This window comes from Cryphonectria parasitica (assembly GCF_011745365.1).
Source record: "Cryphonectria parasitica EP155 unplaced genomic scaffold M406scaffold_2, whole genome shotgun sequence".
NCBI classification, from domain to species: Eukaryota; Fungi; Ascomycota; class Sordariomycetes; order Diaporthales; family Cryphonectriaceae; genus Cryphonectria; species Cryphonectria parasitica.
Window position 1 is genome coordinate 5,396,606 of NW_024468910.1, and position 18,945 is coordinate 5,415,550.

The following is an 18,945-nucleotide window of genomic DNA, read 5'->3' on the forward strand; positions in this document are numbered from 1 at the left end:
GCTATCGCTGCAAACCTTTTGAGCTCTTCGACAAGACAGTGGCTGTGTCGGAGAGCACCGGGATTTTGTTCTGCGGTGCTTGCTGTCGGGACCCGAGCGAGTCGACGCATGAGAATAGCGACGAGCATCTTGATCGTTGGAGTGAGAGCGATGATGATAATATGTAGATCTATTCGAGGTTACAATTGATAGATAGAATCTATGCAGCTTTATTGCAGACATAACTATTCCCACCTGTGTTGGACGCGTATAGCAGGTAGATCTTGACCCTTTCTTGCTGCAGAAGTAACTGGAAGCACGTCAAATGGCCACTCTTGCGCTGCTGCCCCAGCTGGATCGACTGCAGTATGTGATCAATCTCGTAGCAGCAGAGATCTTGTACCACCCAACGCGCTTTTGTAGGCTATTTCTCGGTTGTTGGTCTTATTATCGCGTCTGGACGCTCCCGAAATGATTCACTTTCAGCTCGAGACAGGTATATTCCGGCGACCTGGCCTGACCCAACTCCGCGCAATGATCTCGGGTTGATGGAAGCTTGTAGCCCATGGTCGGCGTGACTCAGAAGGTGAGCTCGACGACGTGTTTGTTAGACAGCATTCAGCCTTGTGCGAATGCCTGGTATAGATGCCTGTTTTGAGGACTTAAATATTCTGCGCGCCCTCCTCGTGAAGCTTCTTGAAAAGGATGCTATCATACACACAGCCCATCCCATAACGGGGGAAGCCACGGGAGACTCTGGCGAGGGAAAACAAAACAAAATGTGTGCTGTCATGCTGGATCCCAAATACCTCGCCTTTGTGCGCATGTCGGAGTAGGATGTCATGTAACATTTCGTACCCACCTTTCACAGCGACGCTGACTTGAGAACTTACCCATGCTAACGCCCGTCCCCCTTTCACCATTGCAGTCCAGCCGCGCCCAGGCTCTTGTTAGAGCTAGAGGCTTACATGCCTGACCACGGCGCCGAGCTATGCCTTACAATGCCGTACCGAATCCAATTCACCGTCACCCGCTCCGCCGACGATGGTGATAGCCGGCCTCTCCTCTGCAGCTGGTCGCCATGGGGTAGCTGCCTAGCTCTGGGGTGTTTGGTGCTGCTGCACGAGAATGCCGCTGGCGACCTGGAACGCGTCGAAGCGGGCGTGCTGGAGGGGCTCATGGACAGTTTCTACAACGAAGAGAGCAGAAGAGAGCGAAGACCATGTCAATGCCCATGACTCCAGCGTATTCGATATTGGACTTGGGGGCAAAGAGATGCCTGTCTGCTTACGGCGAACTACACAGACGAGGCTCGTGCCAGGCGGGGCCCCGCCGATCATGATCGCAGATTGCGGCTTCTACCGCTTCTGGACAGGTAGGTGGCGAGCGGTCGAGGACCCTAGCATAGGATACTCTTTTCAAGTGGGTTGGCCAGACGTGAATGTCAGGGTTGGCGATGATGATGAGGTCGAGCCAAGTGATCATTTCAAATTTACGCATACGGGTGCAGTCGTGGGCTGGTGGGACTGGGGGAGCAAGGAGAACCAGTAAGTAGTCTCCTCATTTCGACTTCCTCTTCTTCATGCGTGTCAACGTCAGCTAAATTCTGTGTTCTCTCCTCCAGCGTCGATACGGTAGTGAAGCTACCCTCTGAGATTGCTGGCCCGGTAAAAGAGCTGAGTGATAATGGAAGGCGGCCGACGCTCGTGGTCCCTGGCTGTGATACAGCAGAGTTTGTCTAGGGAGGCTCATAAGTGATATGAAAACAAGCTGGGCACTGAAGTAGGCAGACAAGCTTTCTAATAGGGATGATATTGGAGGAAGGGACAACAAAGGTGTTGAAGGCGATTACTTAATGCAGCACGATGCATATTCACGTGTAGCATAAGATTTGTTGAAGCAATAGGGACCGTATTATTTTCATCCTCACCGAGGGTGTGCTTTGTGCTTTCGTGTTGTATTTTGTCCGAGACCTTTAGAGACGGTGCATCTTGATCTCCCTCTCTAGGTAAACGTATTCGCATAAGCCATGTGCGAATGAAATGAGATTTGAGTGCCAGTACAGTACATGCTGCAAACAAAAGAAGGGCTGTAGAGAATGGCCGAGGATATAAAATAAAAGAAGAATCGTTTGGCAGCAGCAACTAGCAACTATGTCTTTGGGTATCACAAGTCCAAACCAAGGAAAACGACGGAAAATCTATGCCTCCACAGCTGTCTCATCCGTAACGTCCACATGCGGCGCTCGTTCATACGGCAACTTGAACTGCTCCACAGGCCAAGTTTTTTCCATCCAAGCTTGAATCATTTGCACCGTCTGGTCGATGTTCTTCTGTGTCCCGGTCATGTCATCATTGATACACATGAATGCGTATCCATCACGGCCACCACCCTTCTCCAGCTTTCCCAGAGATTCCTTGGCGGAACTTGCCCCCTTTATCATTTGAAAACTTTCGGGAGAGTAACCGATGGAGTAAGAGTAGCGCTGAATGAGAAGCATGGCGAACACGCGGCGAGAAAGGCCAGACCAGCCCGTGTGACGAGCCACAGCACCCAGGGAAAAGTCAGCGTCTTGCCAGCGGTCATCGAGTGGTAGATGAGGTGTGGTCTCTGACTTGTCGACCAGGTTTGAAACACGCGAGAAGGTGGTGTCCGCGGCGGGAAGAAATGCGGAAAGGCCTCTCAGGCCGCTTCGAGCGACTAGTAGGGTGATGAGGTAGTCTCCGCAGCGGGGTTTTCCAAAAGCCATGTGCTTGAAGAGCATTATGGGCTGATGGCCGATTGCAGCGTCCCAACACGTGGCCCAGTCGATAATAGCAGCATGCTTGTGGTACTCGGGCCAGACCTTGTCCGCCGGTAGCGCATCGTGTTCCATAGACCCAAGAATGACCAAAGAGTACCCATCGTGACTAGATGTGAGAAGTTGAGTCTTTCCTGGGGTCGAGAACTGAGCCTTTTCGAGATTCCTGTTGACGTTGACGTCTAGAACGGTGTCCCTAGAAGGCAGGGGCACAGCTCCAGGCTCCTGATCCCATATTTTCTTGTTGGCGCCAAAGCCGAGGTCAGTCCAAGCATCTGAGAGCTCCTCGTCACTGTACCAGCCGTCGCCATCTTTGTCTAGCCTCGCGACAAAATACGACCACAGCAACGCCTCGCGGTGTCTCTCGATGTTGAAGTTGTACGACAGCAAGTGAGTGTTGACTGATTTTCCCGAGCCCCGGAAGCGCTGATGGGCAGTCCGTCCAAACTCGTCTCCCCACATCAGCTGAGCTTCCATGATCAGAGGTCGTAATTGCGTCTTCTGAACATGTTTAATATAGTACCTGTCACGATGGCCGAACCGCTCTCCCAACAGCCACGTGGAGTACGAAAGGCTAGCGTGCTCTGCAAGTCCATCTTCAGGAGCTTCTTGAGCCAGTAGGGGAAGAGTATGATCAATGTGGTAAACGGGCCCGTACAATGGGGACGAGAAATCGGCGGTGGTTAGGTTACTTCCAAAGAAAAAGTCATCGTTGCTGTAGAAGAAGGCTTCGGCTAGGTCGGTGACACTGGTGCCTAAGGACGCCTCCATCGCCCCGCTGTTGAATGTCGGCAGAATGTCGAGCTTGTACTGGAGCATCTCTCTCTGGCTCAGGTCATCGGGCAATTCCTGAGTGTCTGGATCGACGTTCCGTAATTCCGAGAAGAGATTCCAGTCGTGATGCATCCGAAAGGCAGGAGCTTCGTCTTCGATGACTCGAGCCCGGTCGCCCAGCCTCACGTCGGGGTGGTCCACATGGAGCCACTGTGGGATTTGGCCATATCTGACCATACCATTTTCAATATGAAATGCATCACTCTGCCCATGGAGGACCGTGTTTGCAGTGACATTGATACCCTCGGACAAGCGTTGAAGCTGCTCGGTGTGTTCTTGGTAGCTTGGGAGACCGCTGGGCCAAAAGTCGGTCGACATGAGATGTATTGTCCTAAGATAGCCTCCCAAACCCGCTGTAGCGCTTCGGAGACTATACCGCAATTCATCGTTGTCCCGAAACCTTGCGGCTGTGTCGGATTCGGAGAATAATTTTGGTGTAGATGGGTCATCCGAGAAGAATCGGCGAGCTGCTGCATGGCGTGGGTCACTACCATTTACCCTAAAATGTGTTAGCATACGCGAGAATGGGAGAGAGAAGCCTAGATCTCTTAGAAGACGTAGAGCAGTCAAGCTTACCAAGACCAAAGCCCATCAATATGGTCGTGTTCTCCCAAGTCCATGCCATCCAGAACTTCCCCTCGGGCAACCCAGGCCTCCAGATATTTCCCTTTATCTCGCAAGAACTCCAGATGAGAGTTTATGGGCATCGGTCGACGGGGTCGCTGGTTGTCTTTCGTGATTCTAGATAGATCGCCGTTCTTCAAGAAGCTTGTCCCTGGAGGCACTGCTATCGTATCTGTGAGGTTGGCTTCAGGACGTGCTGGTGTGATGGTTTGACCGAATACTGTCCAGGACGGATCTGACATGACGATCCAGATGAATTGAACAGCCGAAAGCACAAACAGCACCAAGAGCACACATGGCCGCAGAGCAAAACGCAGCGTCCGCCATCTTGACAAGACCAAAGCCGAGTAGAGGTTCGACCGTTGTTCTTCCTCCCTTGATGCAAGGCCCACTTGCCCCATCGAGTCCGTTATTATGATGGATGTGTCTCCATCGAGATACGGCCCATTCAGCTTTTCATTCGAGGTTTGCCGGTGGTAATCAGGATTGTGAGGGTTGATCTCGTTCTCTGACCAGGAGTGGCGATGTTGGCGGAACGACTCATCCGAGTCAAAGTTTTGCAACAATGGTGTGGAAGTTACACCGCTCTCCTCCGATAACCGTTGGTGTTCTGGTGCCATCTGAAAGGATTTGCTGGTCTTACGGACTGTTCGCGAGCGAAGTTGCCATCTGCATATTCAGGATATGCCGTTTCAAAGACTTAGAGGGTTGGCTCTATCATGACTTTTGTGATGCAAATCAAAAGAATAAAAGGGAGGAAGGAAATTAGTCGAGAAAAAGAATGGTCTGCAAGATGATCCGAGGCTGGATATGGATCTTGAGAGCGACCCTCCCTCTATGTCGCCATCATACCCTAGGAAAGCACACACGTACTCACACGACTACGAAAGGAAAGGCAAGGCTATGCAGGCAGTACGTAGGCAAGGGGAACCGTCCGAAGGCGAAGCAGGGATATTCGAGTGGAAGGATTATGCTCTGAGCAAATGCTAGTTGGGGTTCGCACAGGTCACGCGACACATTTCTTTCTCGGGACGCGGCAAGTCGTCGACTGCATGACGACGTCAATACAAGCCTCTTCGGATTGCGCGTACAGGTCATACCTTATGTTGGATGTGGACTCCACTCTCCAACCATGCCCCACTTATGAGCGGAAGCAAAGGTGCAAAAATCCCAATTCCTATCGAGGTCGCAAATCCAGGCCTCCACCGGTTAATCTTTGGGCAGCTTGTTTCTGTTCTCGCAATAATCTTATGAATGGGGCCCAACGGCGGCGGGCCGATCACTCGCTTCATCGTGCCCTTACTCCATGGAGTATCTGTACATAGTACTATGGTATTACCGGCCTCTGATTTCTAGCCAATTCGAATCAAGGGACTGAGCAAGACCCTACCAGACATTACAATGGGATTTCCAGCCAAGGTATCGGCAGATTAGGCGAAATCTGGAGTTAGCACGATCAAAATAGTACATATTAAATTGGATCTCGAGATTTCTGTGCAGCATTTCCTCCACATTCCGGATAACAAACTCCCAGCATATCTACAGGACGCGTAATAAATCGGCAAATAAAGCGGAGCTTCGAGGAGTCGCATTTACTATGGAACCAGTGGGTTCTAATCAACCTCTGACTGGCTAATAGCGGTAGGTAGGAATTACGCTAGCCCGGTGCAGACTAGCGCCATCTACTCTTCTATTTAGATTCTGCTACCTGGACTGCCAGTACACGCCATAATTACTTGCAACATTCAGGCCGACAATAAATTCGTTTAACAAGAAAAGGTTCCAAGTTGGTAGATAGATCCTGATGTTCTGAGAGAGACTCGTTCATGACGAGCGCAAGTGCAAAAAAGCATTTGGTATAAGTAATGGAAGAAAAAAACATTTTATTCTACGAACATGTGTTGCCCATATGGTGAACTGTGAGAATCATATCCAGAGCTCTGTGATCTATGTGGAAGAGCGAATCCATAACGGTCTTCGGACTCGGATTTCATTAGTCCTCATTTCCTTCTCAAAACGTACGGTACAAAACAGGTCACGAGCAACAATATCCAATGGAGGCCGGTGTTCGATCCAGCATCCTGCACCATACTTATGTAACCAGGGGTAGGGCTACTGGCTGAAGCCCGGTGAGCACCTCTGGGCTTTCGCGAGCAGCTATAAGCCTAGAGGAGATATCAACCGAAACACGATGGACGAGCCGGATATATAAACTCACATTCATTCTCATTAGAAATAGTATGGTGCATAGTTATTGATTTGTCAACATAAATATTCACTTGATACATCTTTTAATAGCCTCAATCCGAATAAAGATTGGCTAACGATAACCGCTAGTTTTATCAAGATTAAGCAAAACGGCCGCGCAGTACACCACAATTCCACAACACGTATTTATATGTTTAACAAGTTCTCATACAATGACTCCAAGGAACTGATATAAAGAAGTCTTCACGCCCAATGTAGGGGGTAACGTTTCAGGAGATTCCTACGGTCTCAAGGTATCAGCTAGGCTACCGCCACAATGGGTTACTGCTTGAAAGACAAGCTAAAGCTATCGCCAACTTCATTGGGGGAGAAGCGGAGGGGAGTGATGAAACTGTATTGATAAGCTCCAAAGACTCACACTAGAACAGAGATGCTTAGGATATCACCAATTAACCTAGCACAACCTGGACAATGATGAGCCCAGTCTATTGAATGCATTGAGTGTGGATTGACTTGTTTATTTGGAGTGTTAACGACGGGAAAGGACATCTCATGCATCACCACAAAACGCAGAAGGTTTCGAAACACCACTGAGACTACTCCACTGTCCCTCCATGGCAAAGTATACTACGTGTATACCAAATGCGATAAAGCCGCACTCTATCAGCTCATATCAACGAGCTTGAAGAAGTCATCTCGTGTCTTGCTACTGCGGTCAAAACATCCCAGCATGCAACGTGTCAATGTCGAAGCACTGGTCTTTTCAACGCCGCGCATTGCCATACACAGGTGGGTGGACTCCATGATGACAGCGACCCCCTGAGGCTTCAGTATTTCCATGATGGCACAGGCAATCTCCCTGGTGAGACGCTCTTGGATCTGCAGGCGACGGGAGAACATTTCGGCGATCCGTGGAAGCTTGGAGAGGCCGATGACTGTGCCAGAAGGGATATAGCCAATATGCATCTGGAAACGCATATCGAAATTTAGCCGGCGTCTCCCAGGATTTCGTCTATACTAGGCATTTGAAAGAAATGAAAGTACGTACCTTTCCGGTAAAGGGCAAGAGATGGTGCTCGCAGAGACTGGAGATGTCAATGTTTTTCACAACGACCATCTCGTCGCGCGCCTCGGAGAAGAGTGCATCGTTGACAATGTCTTGTACATTGACTTGATAGCCTTCAGTAAGGAACAGCAGTGCCTTGGCATACCGTGAAGGCGTATTAAGCAAGCCCTCACGATCAGCCTTCTCGCCGATGCACTCCAATAGAGTTCGCACAGCACCTTGCATCTTCTCCAGCCGCACGGCTGCCTGTTCCTCACTCTCTTCTCGGCGTTCTTCAAGTTCTGTGGTTACAGAGCTCAGACGTCAGCTAGAAATTTTACGCCCTACCCGAATCAGGTCATGGTGGTTCCCGGAAAGACGGGGAGACGAGAACAAAACCCACCAGATTGACTGGAACTCCCAAAATCGATTACCGGACCAGACGCTCGCGTTATGATGTCTTTCTCGGAGACGACAACCCTTTCTCGAGGATCTTCGGTGGTTTTGCAGAAAGAGTTCTTGCACGCTGTGAATTCACCTAGCTTTGAAGTATTCATAGGTAGTCCAACTCCGTCAACATTCGTGTATGTCTTGCTGTTCTGGTGAATCTCACGATCCTCCCGTGTCAAATTGTCGCTGAGCAAGGAAGAGACTCTAGCAATGTCGTGAATTCTCTTCTTGGAGAGGTCGCCGTCATCTTTGGAAGTCATTGTTATGGCGGGAATGAGATGAAATCAGCAATCGCTGCAGACAGAAAGAAAATAGAATCTGGATCGGTCCGACTTGAATGCCCCAACGACCCGGATTTTGGGTTGAGCCACTTTAACAACGCGTCCATAGTGCTTCTGTTCCCAATATGAGGATTAAAACTTCAGTGCGTATGATATCATGAACCAACTCACTCGCCTTCAGCATCGCCCTCGGCGAAATGGAAGCAACACTCAATGCAGGAGGCCGTCCGCAGTGATTTCCACAATACATGCATAGCTCTTCCGCTTTGACAATGCGGGATTCAAACTAAATAGTCTATGCAGGAGGCCATTTGAAACAAATGCACGCCCATCTTTTCTACTTTCCCATTGGGCACCTCGGGCGCTACCACGCTTTTAGTGAGGACGGGAATGATCTTCAGATGACCATGCGAGAGGCCGTCCGCGGTATTTTCGGCCAAACTGGGAATTAGGCGAGTATTTGTCACACTTCGTAGCCTCAACTCGCCTTGAAGTAATAGGATACCTATTAGAACTTCGTGCTTTAGTCTTCAAGGTAACATGACAAGGATTGGAGGGCCTCTTGCAGGGCTCTTGCAGCTTCGGGTACTGCGGAAACAAATCGCATTGAGCTCAATCACAAATAAACACCGATCTTTCATTCCCATATGACATTACAGCAATTAGGTGGTGACTATATATTAACTAAGAATATCATTTACTTTCGTTAAACTTTCCCTTTGCACTGGTAATACATTGCCACTAGTATTCAAAGCAAAAAAGCAAATACTCATTCACTCACACAAAACAACTTCATGCCAAGCTGACATGGCTACTCTCGGCACTCTAAAGCAAGCTCTCAGACAGAAATGTACAGCAGCAAAGTTGCCCTCCACACAACCATTGTCCGACGCACAATACAGCGCTGGCTTCGATATCTTACTGCAAGACTTGGGATGGATGACTTATCAAGACTTCATCATCCCTCAATTATCCCAGCTATTAGCTTCTCTTGTCGACTCGCGCCGCCATATTTCAGTGCTGGAAATCGGACCCGGCCCTAAAAGCGTACTTGGGTATCTTTCTGCTCCTCTGAGAAGGGGAATTAGGAGATACTCTGCAGTTGAGCCTCGTGGCTTGTTTGCTACAAGATTGGAAAAATGGGTTTGTCCTTCCTCGGAGACGGAGTCCCCTCTGCCCTGCCTGGAGAGCCCGCCCGGCATCTACCAAACCTCCTTCAACCTCGACAGCGACTTCACAAGCAGCGGGACCGGCACCAGTCGTGATGATGAGAAGTTTGACATCATCCTATTTTGCCACAGCATGTACGGAATGGAACCAAAGCGCAGCTTTATTGAACGGGCGCTGGAGATGCTTGACGACCGGCTACAAGGCGGAATGGTAGTAGTTTTCCATCGAGACGGAAGCTTACACCTCGACGGCTTAGTGTGCCATCAAACGACCTGCTACCCTATCGGAGTCACTCGGGTGACAGATAACGAGGAGGTGCTGGACTGCTTTGCTCCTTTCATTGCAGGATTCATCATGCTTGATATCGACATGGACAAGAGAGTCCGAGCTGAGTGGCGTGAGGTGTGCCGTGCCTTGGGTCGTCGTGACGAAGACCACCCAGACCATCTTGTGTTCAGCTCTCCCGATGTTATGGCGACCTTTACCAGAGGTGCAACCATGTTGGGGGAGCTGACGGCACAGGTGCCGTTGGTGTCGATCCAAGACAAGACAATCAAGAACCGGGAAGCTCGCCTCCACCGCCCCGCGTCGATTGTTCGGCCGACAGAGATTCTACACGTCCAGAAATGCGTGCGATGGGCTTTGAAGTATAAGGCTAGCCTTACCGTCCTCGGCGGGGGTCACAGCAGCCACTGTGTCTTACCAAATGTAGTCTCGATCGACATGGCCGCATTTGACCAAATACATCTCCACCCGGTCGCGGACGATGAAGCCAAATTCAGTTCCTCTTCCGGCTCCGCTTCCGACAAGTTGGTTGTCGCTGGGGCCGGCTGCAACACTGGTGATATCGTCCGTAAAACCATGGCGGCAGGCGTCATAGTGCCCCTGGGGGGCCGCCCAAGCGTGGGAGCGGGGCTGTGGTTACAAGGCGGCATTGGCCACCTGGCTAGGAAGCATGGGCTCTCATGTGACGCTGTCGTCGGCGCTGTGATGGTCAGCGCGGCCTCTGGTCAGGTCTTGTACATCGGTCGTGTACCAAGCCAATTCCGGCCAGCTGGTGCGGTGCGCCCGGAAAATGAACATGACCAGCTCTGGGGAATAAAAGGTGGAGGAACCAACTTTGGCATCGTCATCAGCGTTATCTTCAAGTCTTACGCGGCTCCAAAATACTCTGTTCGGAACTGGATTGTCTCGTTGAGCGACAGCCAGGCGGCGCGCGTCAAACTCAGCAATTTCGATGAACTCGTCGCTAGGAAGCTGCCACGAAACTGTTCTGCAGATGCGTATCTATACCAGGACGGCGCCGGAAAGCTGCAGCTTGGCGTGACCATGTATGAGTCTTCGACGACGGAGCCCCTCTCAGAAGTACCTGCATCTGTAGTAGGTACGGTGCTGAGGCCGGAAGACAATACCAAGGTTGTAGACAGCGTCGGCTTGTTTGATACCGAGCTGTACATGTCAGGGATGCACGGCGGGCATGGCAGCGGCAAGACCTCTTCGTTCAAGCGATGTGTATTCTTGAAGCACATTGGAGGAGCGACGGTCACCAACAATTTAATTGCAGCTATGGAGACGCGCCCACCGCCGCTCTGCTACCTCCATCTCTTGCAAGGCGGCGGAGCTATAACAGACGTGGCGGCCGATGCGACTGCTTTCGGCTGTCGAGACTGGGACTTTGCCTGCGTCATCACTGGTGTCTGGCCCCGTGACCAAGATGCGACTGAAGTCGCTCGAAGCGCCGTGCGATGGGTTTACAACGTCGCCATGGACTTGTTACCCCTGAGTAGCGGTGTTTACGGAGCTGACTTAGGACCCGACCCCAGAGATACCGCGCTGGCTGTCAAGGCTTTTGGATCGAACCGGCCGCGTCTGGCTCGTCTCAAACAGGTATCGGACCCATTCAATGTACTGGCACATGCTTGTCCGCTCCCGAAAGCTCCTATGGAACCGAAGCTCATCATTCTTGTCACGGGCGAGAGCTGCGCCGGCAAGGACTACTGCGCCGAAGTCTGGGTTTCGGTGTTCACGACCTTGTGCACTCATAATAACAGGGCCTTGACAGCATGCGCTATCAGTATCAGCGATGCAACTAAGCGAGAATATGCGGCAACTACCGGTGCTGACCTGAATCGCCTGCTTGGGGACCGTGCCTACAAAGAACAACACCGCCCCGCGTTGACGGAATTCTTCCAAGACCAAGTGCTTCAACGACCCGGGCTGCCAGAGGAACATTTTCTCAGTGTGGTGCATGACGCTGCCGCCTTGAACGTGGACGTGCTGCTCGTCACTGGGATGAGAGACGAGGCACCGGTCGCAGCCTTGTCGCACCTAGTGCCAGACAGCAAAATGCTTGAGGTTCGGGTTCAAGCTAGCCACGAGACGCAGCGTGCTCGCCATGAAGGCCAGCTCAGCGAAGATAAGAACGGCAAAAGTGTTGATGGCACGGACCACAAGGACAGCAAAGAGGGAAGGTTGGACGTCACAGCCTTAGACTGCTCTCCCACCAGCAGCAGTCTCATCTTCGACAATGACACTACCGGGGATAAGGCAGCAAAGAGTTTTGCCGAACACTACCTGCTTCCGTTCTTGAACGAGGACCTGCAGCGGCTGGCTGATATGATGCGCCCGGTACCTGACTTTCCACGCCCGGGCATCATGTTCCGCCACGTACTCGACATCGCTCAGCAGCCAGGTGGGCTGGCAACGTGCACGAGTCTTCTTCAGAGTCACTTCCTTAGGGATTGGACAAAAGTTGATGTAATTGCTTGTTGCGAAGCCGGCGGTTTTGTCTATGCATCGGCGCTAGCTGCGAGGGTTGACATACCGCTGGCGTTGATTCGCGAAGCTGGCAAGCTCCCACCACCGACCGTATCTGTCATCAAGTCCGCATCGCATATCTCGTCTTGGGCCTCGAACGACTCAAGCGAGAAGCGGATAGAAATGAATCGGGATTTGATATCCAAAGATTCTTCAGTGGTGGTGATAGATGATGTGCTTGCTACGGGGAAGACGCTCTGTGCAGTGCTGCAGTTATTGGTTGATGAAGCTGGTATTAGTGCTGAAGATGTTACTGTTATGGTTGTTGCCGAGTTTCCTGCTCATAGAGGTCGGAAACTGTTGCGCCGACAAGGGTTTGGCCAAGTTCATATTCAAAGCCTTGTAGTCTTGGGTGGTGCATAAGCTGATACGGGGATGATTAATGAAACGCGAGAAATAGAAGGTTGTGTAGAATCTTGGAATTATTGTAGTGTCTATTTCACAATCATGGGGTCGTAATTATGCAGACCAACTCGTTAGTCTTCTCAACTACCTTCGGATTACTGCAACGCTTGTCGCATTGAGGCCGGAACTTCCACTATCCCCTTGAGCGCTCTCTTCCGCTCTAAGCGCTCGCTAGCTGAGCTTACAAACGCCAGTGGAGTTTTAAGGCTTGCAGATCTTCGGATGACTGCAGGGCTTATTACCAGTAGCCAGAGTTTCCGAGTAGCTGAAAACTAGCTCTAGCGACGTGGCGTTTGGGTCTATTGTTTCGCGTAATTAACCAGTTTTGTAAAATCCAGATTGAATAATTTATAATATTTAACCAAGCCCACGAGTAGTTGAAGAGATTTGAATTCTTCCACTATTGTTAGCACTTGTCTACTCACCATACCCTATCTATAATCGTTCGCTAGCTCATACAAACATCACACATATATATACAATGGTAGCTACATCGATCCAACGAGCGTGTTTCGCTACGCTCATCACTGCCGAATCACTCCTTCCTGGGCTGGCCGTATTTTCACACTCTCTGTTGCGCTCGGATTATGCTTCGGCATACCCGCTAGTCGTTATGGTGACGCCGAAGCTTTCCCAGCGTGGACGGACGGCAATTGAACAAATGGGATGCATCATCCGTGATGTATCACCAATCTATGCGCCGCCAACACACAATGGAGAAAGCGTTCTAGCTTATGCGCACTTCTCCGAAGTGTGGACAAAACTACGGGCATTCGACCTGACAGAGTACGACAAGGTTGTGCTCGTCGATAGCGACATGCTCGTGCGTCGCAATATGGACGAATTATTTGACCTACCCGAGACGTTCTGGGAGGCAAAGAAGATTGCGGCTACATTCGCATGCACATGCAACCCTAGAAAAATGGGCACCTACCCAGCTAACTGGATCCCGGAGAATTGCGGCTTTCGATTGCAAACTAGGAACACGCTCAACGTGACCAACAATACGACCCGGCTTGGTACCAGTGCGCCTGAGACGCACAATCTGCTAAACTCGGGCTTGGTTGTGCTGACGCCGGACGCGCAAGTGATGGAGATGATAGTGCATAAGATCAGCACAGATGCAGGCGTGAATGATTACCGTTTTCCTGACCAGGACTTCTTAGCGGACTTGCACAAAGGGAGATGGCATATTCTACCTTGGACTTACAACGCACTCAAGCCGTTGAGATACTGTCAATCGGAGATGTGGGTAGATGAAGAGGTGAAGAATGTGCATTATATTATCGAGTGAGTCGAAAAAGCTCACTTACTGAGGCAGTTCCTCCTTTCGTATTTGCGCTACTAATACCAATTCCAATCTCGCAGTAAACCATGGCTATCAGGTCCACCGCCGCCGTCGTCGGCCGACTTCGTTACTCACTCGTGGTGGTGGGAAGCCTATCGTTCCTTGCAAGCCTCGACACGAAGCAATCTATTAATGGAACTATGGACGGAACTTATCGAGAAGAATGTCAGTGAATGATTTACTGATATGAAGCCGGCGTCGGAGCTCAGTTCCTAGATATGAGAATGCAGGAAAAGAAGACCATTCGGGGTTTTCAATCATGAAAGAAGAATATAGAAGAGAGGGTGCAATAGATTATAAAGCTACTACTTTAACTTTTGTTTGTTTTTGTTTCGTATAATGTGGTGTTATGACCCATCCAACCTGAAGGTCACAAAAGCGGTCACGCGGAAGAATAAATTGAGCTAATATCAGTCAAACTGACGCTTTCGTAATCCAGGTTTAGAATTATGGAGTTAGGTCGTATATATATTCATTATCAGATGTTGAATACATAGAGGCCCCAAATCCAACAGAAATTGATGTATCACTATTCAGTATATACATACTCGAAAGCTGGTCATATAATTTCATATTTATTACCTGTTGGAGCTTTCCCCATCTGCTAACGGTCAAGGCTCCTCTCTTCCGACGCCCCAATCGGGCCCCGCTTTTCCCGGCTGCTTGACAGATGCTAGCACTAGCGGACTGCTCGTGCACTGACCACGACAACAACACACGTATTAGTAAGCAGAAGACCCGCCGAGCAGAGTTTCGATTTTGTAACGACAACACCCCAGGACAAGAAGAGATGTAATATCATTGCAATAAAAGTTGCAGTCCATGCTTCGCCTTCCTATATCTCTCAACTAAAGAATAAAGACGAAATTTTACAAAAACAACTTCATATAATGCCATACTAGCAGATGGGTTTATAGAGGGCGACCTTGCCACCAATTTAAGATAATATATCCCAACAAAACAATGTATGGAAATTTCTTCCTTGCCCGGTTAAACATGAACGCAACCTAATAGTCATACTCGTAGCAAAGAAGACCACCCTGAGCGTTCATAACTTGCTCAATAGGAATGTCCGGTAGAATGTTCGCGACGTTCAGAGTATAGTTGAGGGTCGTGTTGGGGTTTATGCCACTGGGCAGAGTGGTGCCATGCTCCTCAAGATAAGTGTAATTGAAAGCGTTTCCAGACATATCAAACAGCCGAGACGAAGCATTGGCTGTCTGCCAATTCCACCACATACGGTCGATGTGACCGTGGTGCAGAAAGAAGACTGGGTCACCAGGAGATGCCATGATATCCGCCATCTGTGATTGGAAACACCAAAGCAAATTAGCGACGCATTAATCTCATCCACATCACGCCGAACAAAAGCTAACGCCCAGTAGAAGTGTGACTGGTCGGGTGAAGGAGAGTATACAGTCGGATATGACCAAGTACTTACAATCCCACCACTCGAGTTATGTCCAGCAACATGTGGACTTGTGGTAAACTCGACCATGCAGTTCATGAAGGTATAGTAGTCGTTGTGCTGGGTGCACGTCTCGATATTGGCCGTCGTCATCCATTGGATATAATCGGACGTCCAGCTTCGAGTAAAACAGTACTCAGTATCATCCAGCCCAGGACCGATGTGCTCAGTCATGTTGGCAAACGCGCCGTCGATCACGCAGTCATCTAGATCGACAACGCCGTTGGTGCCGAAAGCATCCGCGCTCCACATGTTGGATCGAAACAGGTCACCAGCATTGGCATCGAGCTCCTCATCCCACCAAGGGATGGGACCAGTGTAATTGGCCTGAGTTCGAAGCATAACCTCGTGGGTGTGCAGAAAATAGCGGTGCCAGGGCAGGAATTGGCCCTGCACGGCGCCGTCAGCTCATCAAAGCACCCGTGAAAGCGAAGAGACGCGTTTATCCGTGAGCACATACCACGTTGTGGATGATATCCTGAACATATACACCATCGATAGTCGTGTTAGTCTTGAAGCGGTGTAGGCCTTGCAAGTCGCTGAAGCGGCTAATAACACCATCCAATGCTGTCTGGGCGGGAGCCGTGTTGATAAGGTAGTTCTCAGCATCCAAGAAGGCCTTCTTCTCGTCGTCGCTCAGATTTCGCCACTCCTTACGAATGGTCAGCGTATCAGCATTACAAGAGCCATTAAAAAATGTTGGCCGTGTATCAGATGCTGCTGCTCGTGCGGCCAGCTCAGCAGGTGATGTCAGTTCCCTAGGACTGGGCACCGATGCACCTTCTGTGGCGGCGAGGGCCAGGGAGAAAAAGACAGCAGAAACCTTCATCATGATACCGCTGGCAAAGAATGTTCTGGAAATGAGCAAAGAGAGTGCTAATCGAGGAGGTATCCCAAAAGGCAAGGGATGAAAGTACAAAGGCAGGTCACAAAACACATTGTCGAGTAGGGCGCCGCCCTTTTAAGCTTCGTTGATTGCTCATGCTGTGCTCTGTTGCTTCGTTGCCAAATCCCAATGTTACGTCCGAGCAATATCTCGTAGCTATCCAAAAGACGGATAATGCAGCCCACGGAGTGATTCTGATCAATTCCGATGTGCCGCATGAGCACCAGGAGGGGCGTCATTCCTGGCGGAAATTACAGGATGGATTGGCTCTCTGAGAGTCAACAAAATTATTTTTTCATCCTACTAACATGCACAGAGTCAGGGAGCATCCATTGCGCCATGAAATTTGCCATACTGACTCTGCTATGGTAGGTTGCGCTTCATCCTACCTCAGCTCCCACTTTTGGTCGACCCGGCCCAAACGGTGTGGATGGACAAGGCGAGGACACCCGAAATGTGGTCGAAGAGTAGCAGTATAGCTAGCTTAGGTTTCATTAATCCTAGAAAATTGGCCGCGAAACGTCTCCAAGAATACTTACGTACGCCAACTGGTTACGAAAAGGCGGTGTCTGGGCCAAGAGGGCCAGCTTGCATAGGAGCCGCTCCCATCTGTGAAGAAGCTCCAATGATAGCGCGACCTTCTTTGCTGCTATTTCCAGGCTTGCGTCGCCTGGCCCTTCTATTCTGTCGTTGACTGACGCGATGCCGTTCCTTGCAAACCTTCGGGTAGCGTGCTTTCTACTTTAGGGGCGTTGATCTGACCCAATTTGCCCGCGCACTATAGAACTCTTCGATAGACGAACATGACGTGGCTTCAGCGAGAGACGCTTCCCCCCCTCCCCTCCCAAAAAAGGGGTTCTGCCCTGAAATATACTGCTGAGATGGAGGGTATGGAGTCGTTATCGTCCGCTGTGTTGTGCTGTCACGCGTAGATTTCGGGCAGCCGCCAATCGAGATGGGAGAACACCTCACGGAGAACGCCGCGACGGAGAACACCACGACGGAGAATGCCATGACGGGGACCGCCGTGGCCGACTGACTGGGATTATGAGTCAATTTGTAGATTGTTCCGCTTACTAGGTACTGTATTGACTTGTGCTTGCGGGCTGCTAATGATGACAAACAGAGGGGCAAATAGGCGATACGAGTCTTAAACCGAGTTGGACCCCTGGACCCTGAACGCCGGACCCCACCTGTTCGGTTCTCACCGGTCAACCTTATTCTATCAATGGTAAGCCTACGCGGGAAGCGGTTATACCCGCACCCGAGGCGGAGCGTGGGGCCAATAGTATGCTTGAAAGCCTTGAGACTAAGTGTAATGAGCATAACACGAAGTAACCATGCACGTTCCTGACAAAAAAGAGCGCACTCAACAACAGACATTTTTCATTTATCCTCAATGCCCAGTAATTCCACCATCATTATCGACGCAATCTTGCAAAATCTGAGGAATTGCATCAATCCAGCTATTTACAGTAGAAACAGATAAAGCATCAAAGCCTTCCTGGGCTGAAAGCCTTAATGTATCATCATCCCAATGTGGCTGTTTCCGTACATACATTTTCGGCCCTTGAAAAGCCCTTTCAATAGGGCTTGCGATGAGATCTGGCGATTGAGGACAATTGAAAAGGCTTACAATGCTATTTTCCTCCTTCCACTTGCGTACAATATTATTTCCTCGCGTACCGCCATGCCCTGAATCGTTATCTTCTTCTAATACAAACTAATCTCCTCGCTGAATCCATTCGCTAACAACTGGTTGAAGAATCTTATTGCAATAAACTTGTAAGTTCATCTTGCCATTCTGATTCGATGGAATATTATACCAGTGAAGACCATCCTTGAAGCTATCATAGCCAACTGCTGTCCAGGCATGCAATCGATTCTGTTTTTGATCCATTTCTTTCTCTGGCTGCTGATTTTCAACAAGGCAATCTGCACATGTTCTTTCCCAGGGGCGCCGGCAGATATAGATCTTGCTTTGAGGGCCATATCCGAAGTGAGTCTTATCGGTAAAGCGGAAATGCCTCCAGTGTATTGGATCAGTGCTATATTTCTCAAGCAAGCCACGGCAGTATTTTTCTCTTGTTTCTTTTAACTGTGGCGAGATCCAGGTCTTCGAACAAGCTATACAGAAACGCCAGCTTCGAGTACCAAGCATTCGATGTACTGTACGGCCAGAAACCTCGATATCAAGGCCAGCTGCTGCTGGCATTGCTTCCCAGGAAGTTATACGAGCATCAAAGCCATCAGATTCAAGGAATCTTTCAAGCTGAGCAAGACGTTGATTATCTATCAATCGACGCCTTCCTCTAGTCTCGGAGTATGTCGAATGAAATGTTCGTCCATTTCTTTGCTCAGGCTCACGGAGGGCAGCCCAGCCGGATGACTTGCTAAAGCCGAAATGCCGAAATGCGTCAGATTTAAAGTATGGGATACCATGTGCATCGTTGAATTCACAGGCTCCTTGAAGTTTATTCTTTTTAGGCGTCGAATGGGCCATAGCACCCATCTTGAATGAAGATGATTGAAAAATAACTAAATAAAGAAAAAAAAAAAAAAAAAAAAAAAAAGGAAAGGGATGGAAAAAAGAAAGGGGGTGGCCAAATCCTTGCCTAGGTTTAGTGCAA

General features: G+C 49.8%; 7 protein-coding genes across 7 annotated transcripts; 3 read left to right on the plus strand and 4 right to left on the minus strand.

Annotated features, from left to right (window-relative positions):
- Positions 1-758: 758 nt before the first annotated feature.
- M406DRAFT_327741 (uncharacterized protein) lies at positions 759-1,721 on the plus strand (the record flags this gene model as incomplete). The annotated part of the gene is made up of 5 exons (XM_040920247.1): positions 759-811; positions 908-1,203; positions 1,301-1,354; positions 1,415-1,526; positions 1,604-1,721. 5 exons carry the CDS (start codon positions 759-761, stop codon positions 1,719-1,721), a joined length of 633 nt encoding a protein of 210 aa, XP_040780326.1.
- Positions 1,722-2,179: 458 nt separating this feature from the next.
- Positions 2,180-5,529, minus strand: M406DRAFT_75846 (uncharacterized protein; the record flags this gene model as incomplete). The annotated part of the gene is made up of 4 exons (XM_040925908.1): positions 2,180-4,112; positions 4,190-4,906; positions 5,111-5,118; positions 5,338-5,529. The coding sequence occupies 4 exons, from the start codon at positions 5,527-5,529 to the stop codon at positions 2,180-2,182; spliced, it is 2,850 nt and encodes a 949-aa protein (XP_040780327.1).
- Positions 5,530-7,108: 1,579 nt separating this feature from the next.
- M406DRAFT_65641 (uncharacterized protein) lies at positions 7,109-7,736 on the minus strand (the record flags this gene model as incomplete). The annotated part of the gene is made up of 2 exons (XM_040924940.1): positions 7,109-7,411; positions 7,494-7,736. The coding sequence occupies 2 exons, from the start codon at positions 7,734-7,736 to the stop codon at positions 7,109-7,111; spliced, it is 546 nt and encodes a 181-aa protein (XP_040780328.1).
- Positions 7,737-9,028: 1,292 nt separating this feature from the next.
- On the plus strand, positions 9,029-12,651 carry M406DRAFT_287505 (phosphoribosyl transferase domain protein; the record flags this gene model as incomplete). Its single annotated transcript, XM_040918742.1, has 1 exon — positions 9,029-12,651. One exon carries the CDS (start codon positions 9,029-9,031, stop codon positions 12,569-12,571), a length of 3,543 nt encoding a protein of 1,180 aa, XP_040780329.1. The 3' UTR covers positions 12,572-12,651.
- Positions 12,652-13,094: 443 nt separating this feature from the next.
- On the plus strand, positions 13,095-14,138 carry M406DRAFT_52507 (family 8 glycosyltransferase; the record flags this gene model as incomplete). The annotated part of the gene is made up of 2 exons (XM_040924481.1): positions 13,095-13,903; positions 13,982-14,138. 2 exons carry the CDS (start codon positions 13,095-13,097, stop codon positions 14,136-14,138), a joined length of 966 nt encoding a protein of 321 aa, XP_040780330.1.
- Positions 14,139-14,968: 830 nt separating this feature from the next.
- M406DRAFT_65644 (uncharacterized protein) lies at positions 14,969-16,261 on the minus strand (the record flags this gene model as incomplete). The annotated part of the gene is made up of 4 exons (XM_040924941.1): positions 14,969-15,265; positions 15,328-15,819; positions 15,890-16,149; positions 16,195-16,261. The coding sequence occupies 4 exons, from the start codon at positions 16,259-16,261 to the stop codon at positions 14,969-14,971; spliced, it is 1,116 nt and encodes a 371-aa protein (XP_040780331.1).
- Positions 16,262-17,711: 1,450 nt separating this feature from the next.
- Positions 17,712-18,827, minus strand: M406DRAFT_65645 (uncharacterized protein; the record flags this gene model as incomplete). The annotated part of the gene is made up of 2 exons (XM_040924942.1): positions 17,712-18,038; positions 18,069-18,827. The coding sequence occupies 2 exons, from the start codon at positions 18,825-18,827 to the stop codon at positions 17,712-17,714; spliced, it is 1,086 nt and encodes a 361-aa protein (XP_040780332.1).
- Between the last annotated feature and the right edge of the window lie 118 nt (positions 18,828-18,945).